This window comes from Saccopteryx bilineata, chromosome 2, assembly GCF_036850765.1.
Source record: "Saccopteryx bilineata isolate mSacBil1 chromosome 2, mSacBil1_pri_phased_curated, whole genome shotgun sequence".
In the NCBI taxonomy this organism is placed as follows: domain Eukaryota; kingdom Metazoa; phylum Chordata; class Mammalia; order Chiroptera; family Emballonuridae; genus Saccopteryx; species Saccopteryx bilineata.
This window is the reverse complement of record NC_089491.1, coordinates 296065561-296085549: the sequence shown is the minus strand read 5'-3', so window position 1 is coordinate 296085549 and position 19989 is coordinate 296065561. Positions and strand designations below refer to the sequence as shown.

The 19989-nt window shown below is 41.1% G+C and overlaps 1 protein-coding gene across 3 annotated transcripts in view; it reads left to right on the top strand.

The window, feature by feature from the left end:
- Positions 1-12655: 12655 nt before the first annotated feature.
- RPS6KC1 (ribosomal protein S6 kinase C1) overlaps positions 12656-19989 on the top strand; it is a 174452-nt gene continuing 167118 nt past the window's right edge. For all 3 annotated transcript variants that reach the window (XM_066261385.1, XM_066261383.1, XM_066261382.1), the window contains exon 1: positions 12656-12896. In XM_066261385.1, the coding sequence (XP_066117482.1) occupies positions 12792-12896 (105 nt within the window). In that variant the 5' untranslated portion in view covers positions 12656-12791. The remainder of the gene's footprint in view (positions 12897-19989) is intronic.

The window sequence follows — 19989 nt, the reverse complement described above, 5'->3', positions numbered from 1 at the left end:
TGCGGTCTTAAAGAAACAGAAAGAAATAAACTGCTGACCTGCTTTAAGGTTTACTGGACGGCGTACAGGTGGTGACTGTATTGAGAATAAGAAGAAAAAATTTTACTTTTTCGTATTTTCATAATGTCCTTGGGAGATTCGGAAGGTTGATGCCCAAGGTAGAGAAATACTCTTTTTCTGTGTTCCCATACAACTGAGGTACCACGGCTTTTTGCAATTAATTCTGCAGGAAGACAATCCAGAGTTCGCTTTTAAAAGTACCTGTGTATCGTGTGTGCGTATCTCTATCAAATTTGGTATATGACTTTAGGATGGATTCTTGGGAAACATTAAGTAGAGACCCCCTCCAAGAGACAGACAGAACTGCGGAAGATTAGAGTGGAGAGAGAGCAGAGAGGCAAAGATACTGGGAGGCTGGACCACCGCTTTTAGAGGCTCTTTGGGGAAGCCATGAAGTAATTTCTTGGGAAGGCTTGTTTTCCCCTCTTAGGTTAATAAGGAAATCAGATGTATTTGAAGAACACTTTTTCCTTCAGTATAAATATAGTTGATGCCCGTTATTTGTGATAGTTAATGTTCTACAAAGCTACTGCCAACACTGAATTAGCGACCACCGAACCAATGCTCCTAGGAGAGTACAGGGCTAGGTCTCTGTGAGCCACTGGTCACAATAGTCACCTAATCAGTTACCATGTTTTACTTGTGTTTTGGTTTAAAGACACTTTGTTTAATATATATTTTCTATTCATAACGTTGAATTCATGGCCAATAGCACTGTAACTCATACCTGAATGGAGCTTATTTTAATACATGCATTTTCTCCATGAGGCACCATCACAGACTCCTTGCACTTAGAAGCGCTACCCTTAGAGGCCATTTTAAATAGAAAGATCACCAGGCCCAGGCCGGTTAGCTCACTTGGTTAGCGCGTCATCTGCAAACACCAAGGTTGTGGGTTCAATCCCGGGTTAGGGCACATAAAGGAGGTGACCAATGAATGCACAACTAAGTGGAACAACAAATGCTTCTCTCATCCTGGGGAGTGTGCTCAGTGAATAGAGCTCTGGCACCATACAAAAGTCCAGGGTTCCATCCCCAGTTAGGGCACATATGAGAAGCAACTCTCCCTCTCCCTCTCCCCCTTCTCTCCCTATTCCCCTCCTGCAGGTAGTGGCGCTATTGGTCCCAGCTTCTGCCTGGGCACTGAGGGTCCCTGTCTGGGGCCCATGCCAAGTCTATTTCCCTCCTCTTACTTAAAAAAGAAGAGAGAGAGAGAGAGATGCTCCCCCTCTATGTCTCTCTAAAATCAATCAATAAAAAAATTACCAATAAAAAGCAGAGAAATGTGAGAAATACTGCATTAAGTAGACTGTAAAGACGATACTGGTTTATAGTGTGAGAGTTGAAATAAGAAGGCAGATCTTCGTGTCTTTGACCTCAGCAGGGAACATGCACTTTGGGCAACTAAATTTTTCACCATTCGGCATGTGTCCATAAATAGAGATAATAATATTTATGAAATACAGTGAGGAGTAAGTAAAATGATAGCTTTAAAGAATCTAAGACACAGGCAGAAATGTTTGTTTTATTTTGCATCAACTTTGCATGCAAAACAAACTTGAATACATAAAATTGGTTAAATAAACTATCTTATATTGAGTAGATAATACACATATAACAGGACTTTATGCAGATCCTTTGGGAAACTGTCAGAGGAAATCAAAAACAAGATAAAAATATTATAAAATCAAATGAAAAGTAACACAGTGTAGGTTCAATATATAAGGTATCCATTTGTTACTGTCAGATTTTTGAGCCAAGAATGGGTACACTATTGTATAATAACCTATTTTGAACTATAGATTGATACAAATTTCCCCTGTTCTTCAAGAAACCTGTAAGGTTGTTAATGAAAACCTTCCAATTCATGAAGTTACATAATATATATACATGTACTTAACATTTATATATAAATATGAGGTTAAAAAAAGTTATTTTTGCTCTTTTGCTCTTAACAGGTTTTGACAACGTGTGGACTGCAAAGAAAAGCTAAAAAATAAAGATTAAAATTCAAATTTGAAATCTCAACTCCTACACATGTTCTTATACTTCACTCTCAACCTCCATATTTTGGAAAATGTTTCTGTATAACCTACTAACTCTCTCAATAAAAATATCCCAGGTTGTCATGGTGACATCATTCTTTCCCCTGCAGAACTTTGTCACCCGGTGCAGTGGTTTCCTAATTCCTTACAGCTGTGGAATCTTTCATTTTTTAAATACTGTGTCTCAATTTTCCAGCCTAATATTATATCTAAGCCTGCTAGTGTGGTGGCAAATTAAAGATTTAATTTGGAACACGGAAGATTTAGTTAATAGTCTTACAGTAGTCAGTAAATCAGTCTGGAAAGCTGATCAAATATTCCATGGGTATATGTCCTGCAATGCCCCTTGATGAAAATATTATACAGTACCTAGTCTTGCTAGAATTTCTCATTTATTTCTTAATCTGGATGGGCTGAATAAATTAAAAACTCTTGTTGTTGTCCAGGCTTTTAAAACAATGATAGGAACCTAAGACAGGATATAAACTTTGGGTTAACCCTTTTCTTCCCTCCACCCCTAAGCCCTTACTTGTTCCCATCTTTTAGCCCCAGAATGGGAGCTTTGCAGATTTGCAAGTTCCTGTAGAACAGTCGTCTTGTGGATGCTATGGACTTGCACTCGATTCTGAAAAATGATTTTGTTGCCTATCCTGGTCTGTTTTGGGGCTCCCTGAGTTCTCTTTCTGAAAAGGTATTCAGGAGCCAAAACAATTCTCAAGAAAGGTTCCCTGGACACAGAGGAGAATGAAGATGTTAAGAAATGGAATGACAGAGAAAAGCATGAGAAAGCTGCATGTAAGAAACAGCAAAACGCTATTTGGTGCCTGACCTGTGGTGGTGCAGTGGATAAAGCGTCGTCCTGGAATGCTGAGGTCGCCGGTTCAAAACCTTGGGCTTTCCTGGTCAAGGCACATATGGGAGTTGATGCTTCCTGCTCCTCCCTTCTGTCTGTCTGTCTGTCTGTCTCTCTCTCTCTCATCTGTCTAAAATGAATAAAGTCTTTAAAACAATCTTTAAAAAATGCTATTTGTGGTTGTCTAGTACCCATATGAGGAGAGAAACAATGTCTTGTCTGTCTGCAGAATGAATAAATAAATGGCTTTTTGATGGTAACTTTACCAAGTATTTTGACTTTGCTTATGCCAAATTAAGCATTAGCCGGAAGCAGCATGTATGTATCACTTTATTCTCTTTAATGGATCCTTGTTCATAAGTATATATTTATCTAAACCTGGAAAGTCTGGAATCCTAGATGTCAAAAAAAGATTTAAGTGAGTCTTTGAGCTATTACAATACTTCAGTTATTTACTTTTAAAAATTTTATTTATTGATTTTAGCAAGAAAGGAAGGGAGAGAGAGAGAGGGACTGGAAAATTGATCTGTTCCTGTATGTGCCCTAACCAGGAATCAAGCTGGCAACCTCCGTGCTTCCGGAGGATACTCTTAACTGCGCTACACAACCGGGGCTATTACAATATTTTGAAAAATGTAATTGAAATGGAAGGAAAGTCTGCAACAAGGAAGCAAAACTTTCCCCAAACCTCCAGTTCCTTAGCTTTTGATTGATAATACATGTATGTGTTTAATATGGGTACATTTGTTATTTCATTTTCATTAGAAGCTCAGCTCAGTAGACATATGTCAATGACTTTGGCGAAGAAGATAAAACAAATAACTATAATGATATATTTCATTTGATTAGGAGGAAGAAATCTTTAAAACCTCGGGAGTTTATTCATTCTGCAAATACTTTTAATCTTCCATCTACTGCAACAGATACTGAGGGTAAAAATACAAAGGAAGTATAGCTCTGCCTTTAAGGAGTTCACAGTGTAATGGAATAAAAACACCAGCCTTAAATTAGCTGACATAAATATCGCGACTCTATAATAGATGCTGTAGTTGAGATGTGGAATAGAGATATGAGAGGAGAGATGAAGGAGTATCTAATCCTCTCTGAAAAGAAAAAAAGGGGGGGCTGTGAAAGAGGGCTTTATAGAAATACTAGTCCTTGAGAGAGCTGATTCCTGAAGGGTGGTGTACATTTCAAAAGAAACAGATGGCTTGAAGATCTGGAGGTACAAATTGCAACAGGTTTGGCTGAACCCTGGAGAAATGAGACTGACAGTTGAGTAGAGAGCAGGCAAGATGGATTCTTAAAAACTATGACAGAGAAATCATGGCAACAGGACCCACTGAAGACTTTTACAGAGAAATAACATAATGACATATGCTTTTATTTTATTTCTTAATTTTTATTTTATTTTTGTGATAGAGATAGAGAGACAGAGACAGAGAGAGGGACAGATAGGAACAGACAAACAGGAGGGAGAGAGATAGCATCAGTTCTTCATTGCGGCACCTTAGTTGTTCGATGATTGCTTCTCATATATGCCTTGACTGGGAGGCTCCAGCCTAGACAGTGACCCCTTGCTCAAGCCAGCGACTTGGGACTCAAGCCAGTGATCTTTGGGCTCAAGCCAGTGACCATGGGGTCATGTCTATGATCCCATTCTCAAGCTGGCAATCTTGGGGTTTTGAAACTGGATTCTCTGCATCACAGTCTGACGCTCTATCCACTGTACCACCACCTGGTCAGGCATGATATATGCTTTTGTTTTTACAGAGACAGAGAGAGAGTCAGAGAGAGGGACAGATAGGGACAGACAGGAACAAAGAGAGATGAGGAGCATCAATCATCAGTTTTTTGTTGTGGCACTTTTAGTTGTTCATTGATTGCTTTCTCATATGTGCCTTGACCGGAGGGCTACTGCAGACCGAGTGACCCCTCGCTAAAGCCAGAAACCTTGGGTCCAAGCTGGTGAGTTTTTTGCTCAAACCAGATGAGCCTGTGCTCAAGCTGGAGACCTTGGGGTCTCGAACCTAGGTCCTCTGCATCCCAGTCCGACACTCTATCCTAAGGGTCGGGAACCTTTTTGTTTGAGAGAGCCATGAATGCCACATACTTTAAAATGTAATTCTATGAGAGCCATACAATATGTTTAACACTAAGTACAAGTAAATGTGTGCATTTTATGTAAGACCAACACTTTTAAAGTACAACAAATCTCTGAATTCTTTTTAATAATGTTATTATACTGTTGCTAACCAATGATGAATAAAGTACTTCTTACCATTAATGTGACTTCTGGGGCTGCATGGTTTTGCTGATGGCTTTGTAGTCTGGTTGATACGTGGTGAGGTTAAGCTTTATGCAGGTATTGGGACTTCCATCCGTTAAACGTGATATAGGTTGGCCTTAACTTTTAACGTTCTTTAGATGTGAGAAAGACTGCTCACATGCATACGTAGAGCCAAACATTGTCAGTACAGCAATACTCACACGCTGCAGTGTGTGGTATGTGACAGGAAGCATGTTCCAAGTTTTGACAGCTGGTCCGCAGGTTGAAGTTTTTTCATTTCTCCCCACTTGTGTTTGCTCGCCGACTCTGCTTTCTGTCGTGCAAGTCTTTCCAAATCTTCATTCAATGACTTGAACTTATTCACCCACATGTCTGAGGTCTTCAGGTCAGCAGCTTATAGCTCAAAATCTCTGACAGAGACACCGAGGATGTAACTCAGGTCGGCGCTGTCCACTGCACACTTGTGTGGATGGGTGATGAACTTAAAAAGACAAGTGCGCTCACGAAATTCTCCAAAGCGCGCTTTGAATGACTACAGGAGATTAGACGTGAAGCCAGCTAGCTGCTGGAAATCAAGATGTTGAGCAGGGTCACTTGCTGTGCATGCATCTTTAAACTCTCCCAGTTTTTTAATGTGTAATAAACAACCTGTTTCAATGTCGGCGATGAAGAGTTCTAGCTTGTTCTTAAATACAAACACTGCTTGTTGAAAGGATAAGACTATATTTCCAATGCCTTGCATTTTCACATTGAGCTGATTCAGATGTTTAGTCATGCCCATGAGATAGTAGAACTTCAGGAGCCACTCAGTGTTAGCTAACTCAGGATGCTCAACGTTTTTCATTTCAAGAAAAGTCCAAATTTTGCTCAGACAAGCCGGAAACGGCTGAGCACCTTCCCTCTTGACAACTAATGCACATTGCTGTGCAGAAGCAGACCAGGATAATTATTCCCAACTTCATCCAGCAGTGTTTTAAACTGGCGATCATTTAAAGCTCAGGTAACAATAAAGTTGACCACCCGAATGACCAGCAACATCACTTCAGCAAGCTGCTCGCCACACATCTGAGCACAAAGCGCCTCCTGATGTAGGATGCAGTGAAAACTTAGGATGTTCATGAAGAAGCACTACGAATGCTCTGTCTTTCCCCACCATGCACAGAGCACCATCAGTACACACCAAAATAAGTTTATCCATTGGTAGATTTTTTTCTTTAGCGAACTCAGTGAAAGACTTGAATAAATCCTCCCCTCTTGTTGTCTCTTTCATAGGCAAAACAGCAAGACTTTCCTCACGTAGTGTGTCACCGACAGCATACCTTGTAATCACACTGAACTGGGATAAATGGCTTCGTCTGTTGACTCATCCAAAGCGAGAGAGAAGAATGGTGCTGCATTTATGTCCTTCACTTGTGTTGCCTCAATCTGATTTGCCATCATGATGGTATGATCGTGAACAGTTCTTGCCAACAGAGGCATGTCTTTTATTTGTTTGATTATCTTGTCTTTATTTGAAAAGTCGTCAAAAAGTTCATTGACAACATCAAGCATGAATGTTTTGGCATACTTCTCATGTGTGAATGGCTATCCGTTTCTCACAATTGCTAAAGCACCAGCAAAGCTAGCCGAATTCCAGTCACCTTGTTGGGTCTAAACACGGAGTTGCTGCTGACTAGCTTGCACTCTGCACAGTAGCTCTTGACATGCTTTCTTCCTGCTGTCCCCCGCTGGATATTTCGATGCAAATGTAGTATGGCATGTGTTGAAGTGTCGCTTTATATTTGACCGTTTCATCGATGCAATTTTATCATTGCATATTAGACACACTGCAGAACCTGCTCTCTCCACAAAGGCAAATTCCTCTGTTCATTCCTGCTGAAAAGTACGATACTCCTCATCTTTTTTTCTTTTAGTCATCCTCTTTGTCAAAAGGGTTTCTGCAATTAGCTAGCTGACTACTTGATTAAATGGAGGGAAGTTTACTTCCTGACCTCACAATGACCCGTGTACATTACACATTATCCAATAAAAATTTGGTGTTGTCCCGGAGGACAGTTGTGATTGGCTCCAGCCACCCGCAAATGAACATGAGTGGTAGGAAATGAATGGATTGTAATATATGAGAATGTTTTATATTTTTAACATTATTATTTTTTTATTAAAGATTTGTCTGTGAGCCAGATGCAGCCATCAAAAGAGCCACATCTGGCTCGCAAGCCATAGGTTCCCTACCCCTGCTCTATCCACTGCAACATCGCCTGGTCAGGCATGACATATGCTTTTAAGATGGATAATTTTAATGGGAATATTAAGGATGAATTGGAGGGGGCTGGGGAGACCAGGGTAATTTTTATTTTATTAAAAATTAAAAAAACCTCTGTTAATTGGGGTACAACATACACACAGTATAGTGCATAAATCTTAAATGTTTAGCTTGATAAATGTTTTCATATGCATATACTTATGTAACCACTAACCAGATTAGGAACTTTTCCAGCATCTCAGAAGAGTCTCTTCTGTGTTTGCCAAGCAATACCCATTGTAGCTTCCACTCCTCCACCCTACAGTCTATGGAGAGCCACTGTTCTGGCTCCTATCACTCTAGATTAACTTTAATTGTTCTTGAACTTTATATAAATGGAATCATAGACTATGTACTTTTATGCCTGGCTTCTTATGCTCAACATTATGTGTTTGATATTTATCCTTGTTGAGGAATTGTAGCAGGAGTTCATTCTTTCTCATTGTTGTATATATCCTATAATATGATTTTATGCCACATTTAACTTATCCATTTTACTGCTGATTGACTCTGGGTTGTGTTAGATTTTTGGATTTTATGAATAATGGTGCTTAGAATTTTTTATGTGTGTCTTTTATCTTTATTATATGTCCAGGAGAGAAATTGCTACTATTATCAGTATTTTTACCTTTAGTCATTCTGATACCACAGTCTGTTAGGTGGACATGTGGTTATTATAAATAAAGCTGCTATAAATATTCACATATAGGTCTTTATGTGGACATATATTTTCTTTACTCTTCAGTAAGTATCTAGGAGTGAGATTTCTGGGACATCTGGTAAGTGTACATTTATAAGAAACTGCTGAACCATTAGCAATATGACTGCATCATTTTGAATACCCACTGGCAACCTATAAAAGTTCCAGTTGCTCCTTTTCTTGTCGACGTTGGGTAGTGTCAGTTTTAAAAATGTTAACCATTGTTCTAGTTCTAAGGTGATAGCTATTTTATTTTTTAAAATATTGAGATAAAATTTGTATAACATAAAATTCACCATTTTAACAAATTTAAAGTGTACAATTTAGTGGTTTTTAGTATAGTCTCAAGAGTGTGCAATCATCACCATTAATTACTTATTCAACAAATTTACTTGTTATATAGCCTATTCAGATTTTCTCTTTTTTCTTGAGCTAGTTTTGGTTTTTGCTTTGGCTAGTTTAGAACATATTGAAAATAGTGTACTTAAAATCTCTGTCTAGTAAAGACCAACATTTGGGCTTCTTCATGTACATGGTCTTTATTGATTACTATTTAACTAATTACGGGGCATACTTTCTTGTTTTTTTAGGATGCCTCATAATTTTTGGTTAAAAACTGGACATTTTGCATATAGTAATGTGACAACTTTGGAAATCAAATTCTTTTCCCTCCCTAGAGTTCACTGTCATTACTTGGCCCTTCCTATCAGTCTCAACGTAGCTTCTTCTGTAAATCTTCTGGTTATAAGACTTTTCTTCAGCTAGTCTTAAGTTAGTTATTCAGGATGATTCTTCTATAATTTAGTTGTAATTCCAGTTTGGTCCCGGTAGGAGGTGAGTGTAACATCTACCTACTCTGCCCCATCTTGGATCTCCCACTGTTACTACCCTAATCTTAACCCTAACCCTAACTCTAACCTTAACTCTAACCCTAACCCTATCTCTCTTCGAAGATTCAGTCACAGTTTCTCTTCTATCAGAAAACCTTAGCTAATCTTCCACTCTTAATTAGATGTGCTCTATACCACTTCATATATACAACTGTCATGGTACTTGTCCCAATATGTTTCAATTGTTCTCTGTTTTTTTTCTACTATATGGCACTTGAGAACAAGGACTTTCTTGTAACTCCAATGTCTAATTAACAGGATGTCTGGCACATGGTAGGTGATAAACTGGAGTTTAGTGAATGAATGATAACAATGGATTTATGCATATATAGGCAGAGAAGGAGCCAGTGGTGAGGAATGAAATTAATGGTACAGAAAGCAGAGTTGGGGTGTTATTGATGAAACAGTGTCTGCCAAAGAGGATAGGTTTCAGTGCACAGGTGGAGTGATTAGTCTTTTTGTGCGTGTGTGTGACAGAGACATTGAGAGAGACAGAGAGAGGGACAGATAGGGACAGACAGACAGGAAGGGAGAGAGATGAGAAGCATCGATTCTTCATTGTGGCATCTTAGTTTCTCATTGATTGCTTTCTCATATGTGCCTTGATCGGGGGACTACAGCAGACTGAATGATGCCTTGTTCAAACCAGTGACCTTGGGCTTAAGCTGGTGAGCTTTACTCAAACCAGATGAGCCCGTGCTCAAGCCAGTGACCTCGGGGTTTCAAACCTGGGTCCTCTGTGTCCCAGTCCAACGCTCTGTCCACTGCGACACCGCCTGGTCAGGCAGAGTGATTAGTCTTAAAAATAAGGAAGAGATATGTCTACATCTGATATTGGAATAGAAATATGAGAACATGGAAGGATTGTTACTAAGGGTAGCCCCGTTAAGTGAGTGGGGACGGAGGGCAAAGGGTAGGGAGGCAAGATGAAGAGGAATAGATGATTAAAGAAAATGGTAAAGACCTGGAATGACTGTTATGGGGAATGAGAAATAATCCTGATCAAGGAAAGGTAAAGAAATTACCAAGCAGTTGGTAGCAATCAATTAAAACCGGACACACCATTTTGGTACTTTTGAGAGCATCTGTGATTGCTGCCCCCCCAGCCAGATGCAGGGACCCCCTTTTAGAATCTGAGGGAATGAATTTCTTAAAAAATTTTATTTATTGATTTTATTGAGAGAAGAAGGGGTGAAAGAAACAGGAACATCCATCTGTTCTTGTAGGTGCCCTGACTGGGGATTTAACTGACAACCTCTGTGGTCCGGGAGGATGCTCTAGCCCAGTGTTTTTCAACCAGTGTGCTGCGGCACACTAGTGTGCCGTGAGACATGGTCAAGTGTGCCGTGGGGAAATTAAACATGGGTCCCCAAACTATGGCCCATGGAGGCTATTTATCCGGCCTGCCGCCTGCCACCTCCATCCGAACATAAAGATTCCCCTCACAATCCCTCCAGCTATCAGTGACAGGAAGAATGGAGGCACAGGGAACGCTCACTGACCAATCACCTTCTAGGATTCATCCCGACCACTAGCGATGAACCAATAGTAGGCCACTTCTCGTCCACACCCAGGAAGGTCCCACTCAGGCTGCCGTGCACTTGTCATTGTGTGGCCGCATTGAGTAGTTGAAGCTGCTACTCCTCCCCTTGTCCCCAATTTCTAATCCTGGTCAGGACTGGAGGTAAATGTTGCCACCACTAGATGAAACCTCAGCTTCAGCTGGTTATGTCTATCCTGATGGTGCATATAGATATTTGACCTTTTTCTTTTTTCTTTTTTTTTTTTTTTTACTCTTTTTTGAATTTTTTTTTCTTTTTTTTTCTGAAGCTGGAAACGGGGAGGCAGTTAGACTCCCGCATGCGCCCGACCGGGATCCACCCGGCACGCCCACCAGGGGGCGATGCTCTGCCCACCCGGGGAGTCACTCTGTCGCGACCAGAGCCACTCTAGCGCCTGGGGCAGAGGTCAAGGAGCCATCCCCAGCGCCTGGGCCATCTTTTTGCTCCAATGGAGCCTCGGCTGCGGGAGGGGGAGAGAGAAACAGAGAGGAAGGGGAGGGGTGGAGAAGCAGATGGGCGCCTCTCCTGTGTGCCCTGGCCAGGAATCGAACCCAGGACTCCTGCACGCCAGGCCGATGCTCTACCACTGAGCCAACCAGCCAGGGCTTGACCTTTTTCTTTTTAAAAGAGGCCCCCGCAGAGGGTGATATACAATGCATTACAAAGCATCACAATGTTATCTATATTGTATATGGCCCCCTGAAGGGTCATCTTCTTAAAGAGCTCAAATCTCTATATACACCATCAAAACAGACAGAACCAAGGCCCCTGCACCCAGCTGACCATGGGATTTGAACCCACAACTTCAGGGAGAACTCTAGTATTTATCAGAATCCTTACCTAGAAAGCAAACTTCTCAATCTGACTGTAGAGATGCTCTGAGGACTTATGATGTTATATAAGTACCCAACATTTTCTAAAATTGATTTTGTCCAGTCTCTATATAGAGAGAGTATTTGCCAAATTGATTTGAACCCACAACCTTGATGTAAGCTCCAGTAGCTATTAGCAGGACTGTATATATGAGAGGATACATGGGACTGTATATATGAGGGGTTACATGGGACTGTATATATGAGGTTACATGGGACTGTATATGAGGGGATGTTACATGGGACTGTATATGAGGGGATGTTACGTGGGACTGTATATGAGGGGGATGATGTTATGTGGGACTGTATATGAGGGGGATGTTACGTGGGACTGTATTTATAAGGGGATGTTACGTGGGACTGTATATATGAGGGATGTTACATGGGACTGTATATATGAGGGGGTTATCCTTTTTTATTTAACTTTTTTTTTCAATAAATGTAATTTATTTAAACTTTAAATAAATTCTAACAGTTAGAGTGTCATTTTGGTAGGTGGTGTGCCCCAGGATTTTGTAAATGTAAAAAATGTGCCGATGCTCAAAAAAGGTTGAAAATCACTGCTCTAGCCAACCCAGCCCGGGCAGGAATGAATATTAAGATTGATATAGGGGGTAGTGCTTGCTGTGGATTTAGAAAGGTGCACAGGATTCCTGTTAGAAAGAAGAAAGGGTTATGCCTGCCGAAAGTTCATACATTGTTGTGGGTAATTAAAAATGATAGAGTGTAAGTAGGGAAGGAAAGAAGATGCTCAGTTAGTATATCTCTCCATCCCTTAATTATTGTGTACACAGGCTGGGCAGGGGTGTGGCGGACCAAGCTGTCACCAGAGTGTCCTGGCTATAACAGCTGACACAAAACCTAGAAGGTAAAGGAGCCAGTGCACAAGGAGACTTTGCAGAGACGTCTCAGTTCTTCGGTGTGACAAAAGTGGTAGTGCCATCACCTAGTCCTCGCCGACCTGCCAATCCTGGCCCGGATGCGGGTCAGAATTTAAAATCAAATCTCCTCCCGAGTTGCTGGAAGCAGCCTGACCCGGAAGCTTCTCTGCCGACCCGGAAGCAGAGCCGTGCGCCGGCGCCGGAGGCGCCGCGGTGGAGCCACCGCCCCCTCGCCGCTCGGTGCTGTTTCGCCGCCGCTCGGGGAACCCGGAGAGCTGCGGAGCCGGGTTGCCCTGATGGTTCCCGGCAGGCGGCGGCGGCAGAGGCGGCGGGAGGATGACCTCTCCCCGGGAGCAGGGTGCCGACCTGGCCCGTTTCTACACCGTCACCGAGCCTCAGCGACACCCAAGGGGTTATACGGTGTATAAGGTCACCGCCCGGGTAAGTGCCGGTGTCGGGCGGGGGTAGGATCCTGAATTGGGGCGAGGAGCTAGGGTGGGGATCCTGGTGTGGGGGGTACCTGATCCGGATCACAGCCGAGGGTGACTGGGTGCGCCTAGTGTCAGGACGTGGGAGGTGGGGGGCTTCAGGAAGACCGGGGTGGGGGCCAAGCGTTAGATGCCCGGGACCTCCCTGGAGAAGGTTGTGGTAGTGCCCCCAGCTCCCGGTGGGGCAGAGGTTGAGGGCTGTCAATTGATGACTCAGCCCCCATCCCATTTGGACTTTCTCTTCTGCGGCTGAAATTTGCAGAAGTGGTTTTACTTGCTTCTGAGTGATATGAAGACTAAGGATATAATTTATGTATTATTTTATTGACACTAATAGATGGTATTTCTTCTCTTGACCATTGAAACAGCGTCATTTTTTGCACTGAGGCAGACAGACTCTCGGGAAGGATGTCAGTGTTAGAGCCACCAACCAGCCTAGGACTTTTTTCTGTTTGTCCTTTTCCTTTGAGTTTTCCCCGGTTTACAGTAGGAGCCATATGATAAGTTCTACTGAAGGTGTCTTATATGAGTTTCTTGAGGGCACATTTAAATGCTGTGAGTCTCCTTTATATTAACTTAATTGGTCCAGTTTTTCGTGCTCACTTTGTTTAGGCTTCATTGCTCGTGCTTCTTTTAAAGAGAGTTTGTATCTCTCTTCTTGGAAAATAAAGTAATAAAATTAAGTAAGTCTATGTGTATGTAATGTGTGTATGTGAATATACATGTAGAGTAAGCATTTTGTACACATCACCCAGGTTCATCTGAATTATAATGATGAGGAAACAGATTGAAATTTTGTAATTGCCCAACTTTACATTGCATATCTGGGATTTGAGGCCACTTCTGCCTAACTGCAAATTACATAAAAAGTTAAGAATTAACTTTATCATTATCATTAATTGTTAATAAAAAGGAGAGGTACAGATAGTAGTAATAATACAATGTACGAAGGATGGAGGATGTAGTAAACGTGTGATAGAGAGCTCAGAAAGTAGGTCTTGAGAAGAACCTGCAATGTGGTTTATTGAAGTGGTGCACAGTTGAGACAATGTGAGACGGGATGAGCAAGTTTGTTTAAAGATAGTAAGATCGAGCCTAGCAGAGGGCTGTACTGAAAACAGGGAAATCTGCTACTCCCTGTTTGCAAGTAAGATTGTTATATAAGTGTAGTGTAAGAATTTTTTTTAAGATTAAGGGGCCCTTATTATACCGTTCTTGAAACCTTTGTAGTCACTGTGCTCTTCAAAAATCCAGACTTAGTTTCCTAATATAATTTATGGGATTAGAACAGTTTCCAACATATGTAATGTTCCCCTCACAGCACCCTGATCATCCCTTATTATAACACTACAGTTATATTGTGTTAATCTGTTTATATGTCTCTGTCTCTAGCAGATTTAGAACAGGTCTATTATTGGTATTTCCTTTTATGACAACTAAAGCAGTGCATGGCACACATTCCTAAAAAACATGGTAAATGTTTTCCTTCCCTTCTGGGCAGCATGCCCAATAAATGTATAGTTCCCAGTGCTAAGTGCTATGAGGGATACAAAATTGGCCACATGGACCTTCCTTTCAAGGATACTCATAGTAGAAGAGAGTTTACTGGATTTGAAGAAGTACAGTACAGGATAGAAAGTGTTAAGTGCCATAGGAGACTAGAATAGAGCTATGGGATTTCAGAAGGCAGAGATTGCTCCTGGCCCGAGAGATCAGGGAACATGTACCAATTAAGACAGGTGGTAAAAGATGAGAAGAATCCAGACAGGTGGAAAAAAGGAGTGGGCATCATAGGTGGGAGGGTAGGTAGAAGAGAGAGAGCCCCAAAAGGCTTGAAGGTATAAATGTGTGTGGACTTGAATAGCAAACACTGTGTACGAAAATTGTATTCTTAATTTTGCAAAAGGAAAGTTTAACCCAATTCCGATCTTAAATTATCTTAAGTTGTGAATTATTTGCTGAACTCACTTTTATGACAACATAAATTAGAAAATAAGGTAGCGCATTGCCTCAGAACTAACCAAATCTGTACAGTTTGCATGCTATATATTGCTGTGGTTATTTAAACTTGAAAATTGCTTACACTGCCTTTTCCTTGTAAATGTTTATGTCCTCACTTACTGCTTTTACAGATTTTAATTTTACTGTTTGAGGGTCAACATGGAGGTATACTTAAAAAGTAACTGTGCTTAAATTTAAAACAAGTACAATATGTATTTTTTTTCCTTTGAGACTTAAGGAGAAAAACATCTTTCCTTAGGAGAATTAACCAGGTAAGTAGAAATCTCTTGAGAGAACTTCATGAAATAAAAATTAGTATATCTTTGCTATGTTTTCTTCTACTGATTTACTTTCAGCTTTAAGGAATAATTTTTATATTCTTGATCCTTGCAGGGTTCTTTATGTAGGACTAGAATTAAAATCATTGGAAGTGACATTGTTAAATTTTGGGTAGCATAAAAGCTCTTGCATTGCATCTTTTTAAATCTCCTTTATATATATATTTTTTCCAGTTTTCTGGAACCTCACAAGTTTAGGAAACCTAGAGGCCAGTTACAAGCTTGTTAATAGATTTTCCTAGTTAGATTCTATGTTGCTTATTAATTATTATCTAGAATTAGTACCTCTTTTCAGAATTAGAATATTAATTTGTAGGTTTCCTCGAGTCTTTCATTGAAGGAGACAGATATAAAAGAACCATTAGCAGTTTTGGGTTGCTTTATCACTATGAGTTTACGAAATTCTCATATTGTAATAGCGATTTCTCAACAATGTTAACTAAATGGTAGTTCTTGCCTGTATTCTTTCCATGAATATGGAAAGCAGAAGGTATGCCTTTATGTAAAAGACAGTGTTGCCTTATAACTTTATTTTGTTTATATTGAGGCATAATTTATATACAACAGAATTCACCAATTTTAAGTGTACAGTTTGATGAATTTGAACAAATGTCTGTAGTTGTATAAAGACCACCATAGTCATCATGGCAAAAGTTCCCCCATGCTCCTTTGCAGTCAATTCTACTCTCTACCCCATTTTCCTAGGCAACCACTGTTAGCTTTCTATGATAGGAGAGGTTGTGTTTTCTAGAATTATATATAATTGTAATTATAATGTTCACTTTTTCTTGATCTGGCTTCTTTAACTCAGCATGATGATTTGAGATTCATCAATGTTGTGTGTTTTTATTCTCTTTTATTGCTGACCAGTATTCTATTGTTTGGTTATATTACAGTTAATTCATTCACCTGTTGATGGACATTTGGGTTGCTTCCAGTGTTTGGTTATTATGAAGACATCTGTTATGAACCTTTGTATACAAGTATTTGTATGGACATGTGCTTTTATTTCTTTTGATAGCACATAGCCTTGTATACTGTAGCTTTATACTGTCTTTTGTTTTTTTTTATTTGAGGGAGGGAAGGAGGTATGGAGGGAGAGAGGGAGAGAGTGAGAGAGCAAGAGAGAAGCATCAACTTGTTGCTCCACTTTATTTGTGCATTCATTGGTTGCTTCTCATAGGTGCCATGAACAGAAACTGAACCTGCAACCTCAGTGCACCAGGTCAACACTTTATCCACTGAGCCACCTGGTCAGGGTCTAACATTTCTTTTAATATTGGTTTGGTGGTTATGAGCTCCTTTAACTTTTTCTTGTCTGGGAAACTCTGTTCTTTGATTCTGTGTGATTACTTTGCTGGGTAGAGTAATACTGGTTGTTGGCCCTTGCTTTTCATCACTTTGAATATTTTGTGCCACTCTCTTCTGACCTGCAATGTTTTTGTTGAGAAATCAACTGACAGTCTTATGGACGCTCTCTTGTAGATAACAACTACTTTTCTCTTGCTGCTTTTAAGCTTCTCTCTTTGTCTTTAACATTTGGCATTTTAATAATGATGTGTGTTGGTGCGGGCTTCTTTGAGTTCATCTTGTTTGGGGCTTTCTGTGCTCCTTGGACTTGTGTGTTATTTTCCTTCATCGGGTTAGGGAAGTTTTCAACCATTATTTCTTTAAATTGATTCTCAATCCCTTGCTCTCACTTTCCTCCTTCTGCTACCCCTATGATGGGATTGTTGTTAATGTTTGATGTTGTCCCAGAGGTCCCTTAGGCTTTTCTCATTTTTTAAAATTCTGTGTTCTTTTTGCTGCTGATTGGGTGTTTTTGTTATCTTGTCTTCCAAACTGCTGATTTGATCCTCTGCCTCATGTTATCTGTTGTTTATTTCTTCTAGTGTATTCTTCATTTTAGTTATTGTAGCCTTCACTTTTGACTTTTAAAAATTGTTTCTGAGGTGATGGGAAGACAATTTGACTTTGGGTGATGGGTATGCAACATATTCAAATGTCAAAATAACCTGGAGATGTTTTCTCTGAACATATGTACCCTGATTCATCAATGTCACCCCATTAAAATTAATAATAATAATAAAAAATAAAATAATAATAAATAATAATAATAATAAAATAATAATAATAAAAATAATAATAAAAAAGAAAAAATTATTTCTCTCTCCTTTTTTATGCTTTTAAAGTTCTCATTAAGTTCCTTGAGCATCCTTATAACCATTGTTTTGAACAATGTATGTAGTAGTTTGGTTGCTTCCATTTTATTTAGTTCTTTTTCTGTAAATTTCTCCTGTTGTTTCACTTAGGACATGTTTTCTCGTCTCCCCATTTTGGCTGCCTCTCTCTATTTATTCCTGTGTATTATGTAGATCTGCTCTGTCTCCCAGTCTTGGTAGGGTGGTCTTATGTAGTAGGTCTCCTGTAGGGCCCAGTGGTACAGTCTCCCCAGTCACCCATACCAGACACTCTATGTGTGTCCCCTGGGTGTGCTGTGTGCACTGTCCTCTGGTTGTTGAGCCTTAATTGCTGTTGGCACACCAATGGGAGGGATTGAATCCCCAGGCTGATGGGCTATGAGGACCAGCAGTGACTACAGTGGAGCAGCTGCTGTGCAGTGGCTGACCTCATGGAGAACTTGCTTCAGCAGGCCCTCTGGGTCTGACCTGTGCATGTGTCACTTGTGGAATTGATTGAGTGGTGCTCCAGTGTGGACTGAAGCTGGCTCTGAGATATGGCCTGGGAGATGCAGGCCAAGGTCAGCTGCTATCTGTGCCCTTCCTGGGGCCACCTGGCATGAGCTACAGAGCAACCTGCAGATGGTTGCTACTTGTGTTGGGCTTGAAGGTGCCAGGAGAGGCCAGGCTGCTAATAAAGTCCAGCTGCCACTAGTGCCAGGCTTGGGGCTACTTAGCAAGAAGTATGGGACACCTCTTAAAGGTTCTTTCAGAGGCCAAGGACACATGCTGCTTATTTAGGGTTTGTGAACCTTTCAGAGATTTTTAGGAAAGTCCACAGCATGAGCCAAGACAGGCCATTTGTATGGAAAAGCCACTGGAGGTGGTTTCAGTGGGCCTCGGATGGGGTGTCAGGGAATCACCAAGGCAGGGTGAACAGTGTTAGGCAGGTTGATGAAGACTCAGATATGGAGCCCTGGCCAGTTGGCTCAGTGGTGGAGTGTTGGCCTGGCATGCAGGAGTCCCGGGTTCAATTCCCAGCCAGGGCACACAGGAGAAGTGCCCATCTGCTTCTCCACCCCTCCCCCTCTCCTTCCTTTCTGTCTCTCTCTTCCCCTCCCACAGCCAAGGCTCCATTGGAGCAAAGGGTGGCTCCATGGCCTCTGCCTCAGGTGCTAGAATGGCTCTGGTTGCAACAGAGCAACACCCCAGATGGGCAGAGCATTGCCCTCTGGTGGGCATGCTGGGTGGATCCTGGTTGGGTGCATGCGGAGTCTGTCTGACTGCCTCCCCGTTTCCAACTTCAGAAAAATACAAAAAAAAAAAAAAAAAAAAAAAGATTCAGCTATGGGGCATGCCTGTGTCTGCAGGGAGGAGGGCTCAGCGGAGGAACAGTGTCTTCTGCCAGCACTCTGTCTGGAAGAAAGCTGCCCCTCCAGCCCTCCTCCGTAAGTCAGACAATTCAATTCCTCTCTGTGTGTCCCTGGCACCTTTTGAGATGCTGCCCCAACACTGGAGCTCAGAGTGAGAGTCTGAGTAAGTCTGTGCACGGGCCCTTGAAGAGGAACTCCTGGGACTCCATAAGCCTTCTGTCTCACTCAGCCACAGTCTCTACTGGTTTTCACAGCCAGAAGTTAATGGGGACCTCTCTTCCTGGTACTGGAACCCTGGGCTGGGGAGTCCAGTGTGGGGCTTGACCCCTTATTCCTCAGGGAAGATCTCTGTAGCAAGGATAGCCCTCCTGATTTTTAACTGCCACATGTGGCAGCGCATTCTGTGTCTCCATCCCTCCTGCCAGTCTTGAGGTGACTTCTTCTGTGTCCTTAGTTATAGGACTTGTGTTCCGGTAGATTTCAGGTGTTTTCCAATGATGGTTGTTCTGTAGTTCAGCTGCACTTTTTGCTGTGGTCGTGGAAGGATGCCATTTCCACGTTTACCTACTCTGCATTCTTGACTGGATGCCCCTGTAGTTTTATACTAAGTGTTAAAATCAGGTAGTTTATGTCCTCTAAATTTCTTTTTCTTTCTCAACATATTTTGGCTGTCCTAGATTGTTTGCATTTTTTATATAAAGTTTAGAATCAGCTTATCGAGTTCTACCCAGACTTTGATTTGGATTACATGTAGATCAATTTCAGAAGGATTGATATTTTAACAATATTAAGTCTTCTGATCCATGAACATATATCTTCTGTTTATTTAGCTCTTTAATTTGTCTCAGCAGTGTTTTCTAGTTTTCAATGTGTAGATCTTACACATACTTAATTTGGATTTGTTTCCAAACCTTGAGAATATATAAGTCCTTATTTTACATAGCTAATTTTTTGAGTAGTAATTGTAAACACTTATGTGATATTTACTGAATCAAGCATGTTGCAAATACTTGACATAAGTTAGCACATTTTTTCACAGGAGCCTAAGGAGCAGGTGCTATTGTTATTCTCATGTTCTCTGTGAAGGTCAGGGAGATTAAGTAACTTGCCCAGGGTAAAACAGCTAGCAAGTTGCAGAGTCTAGATTTGAACCC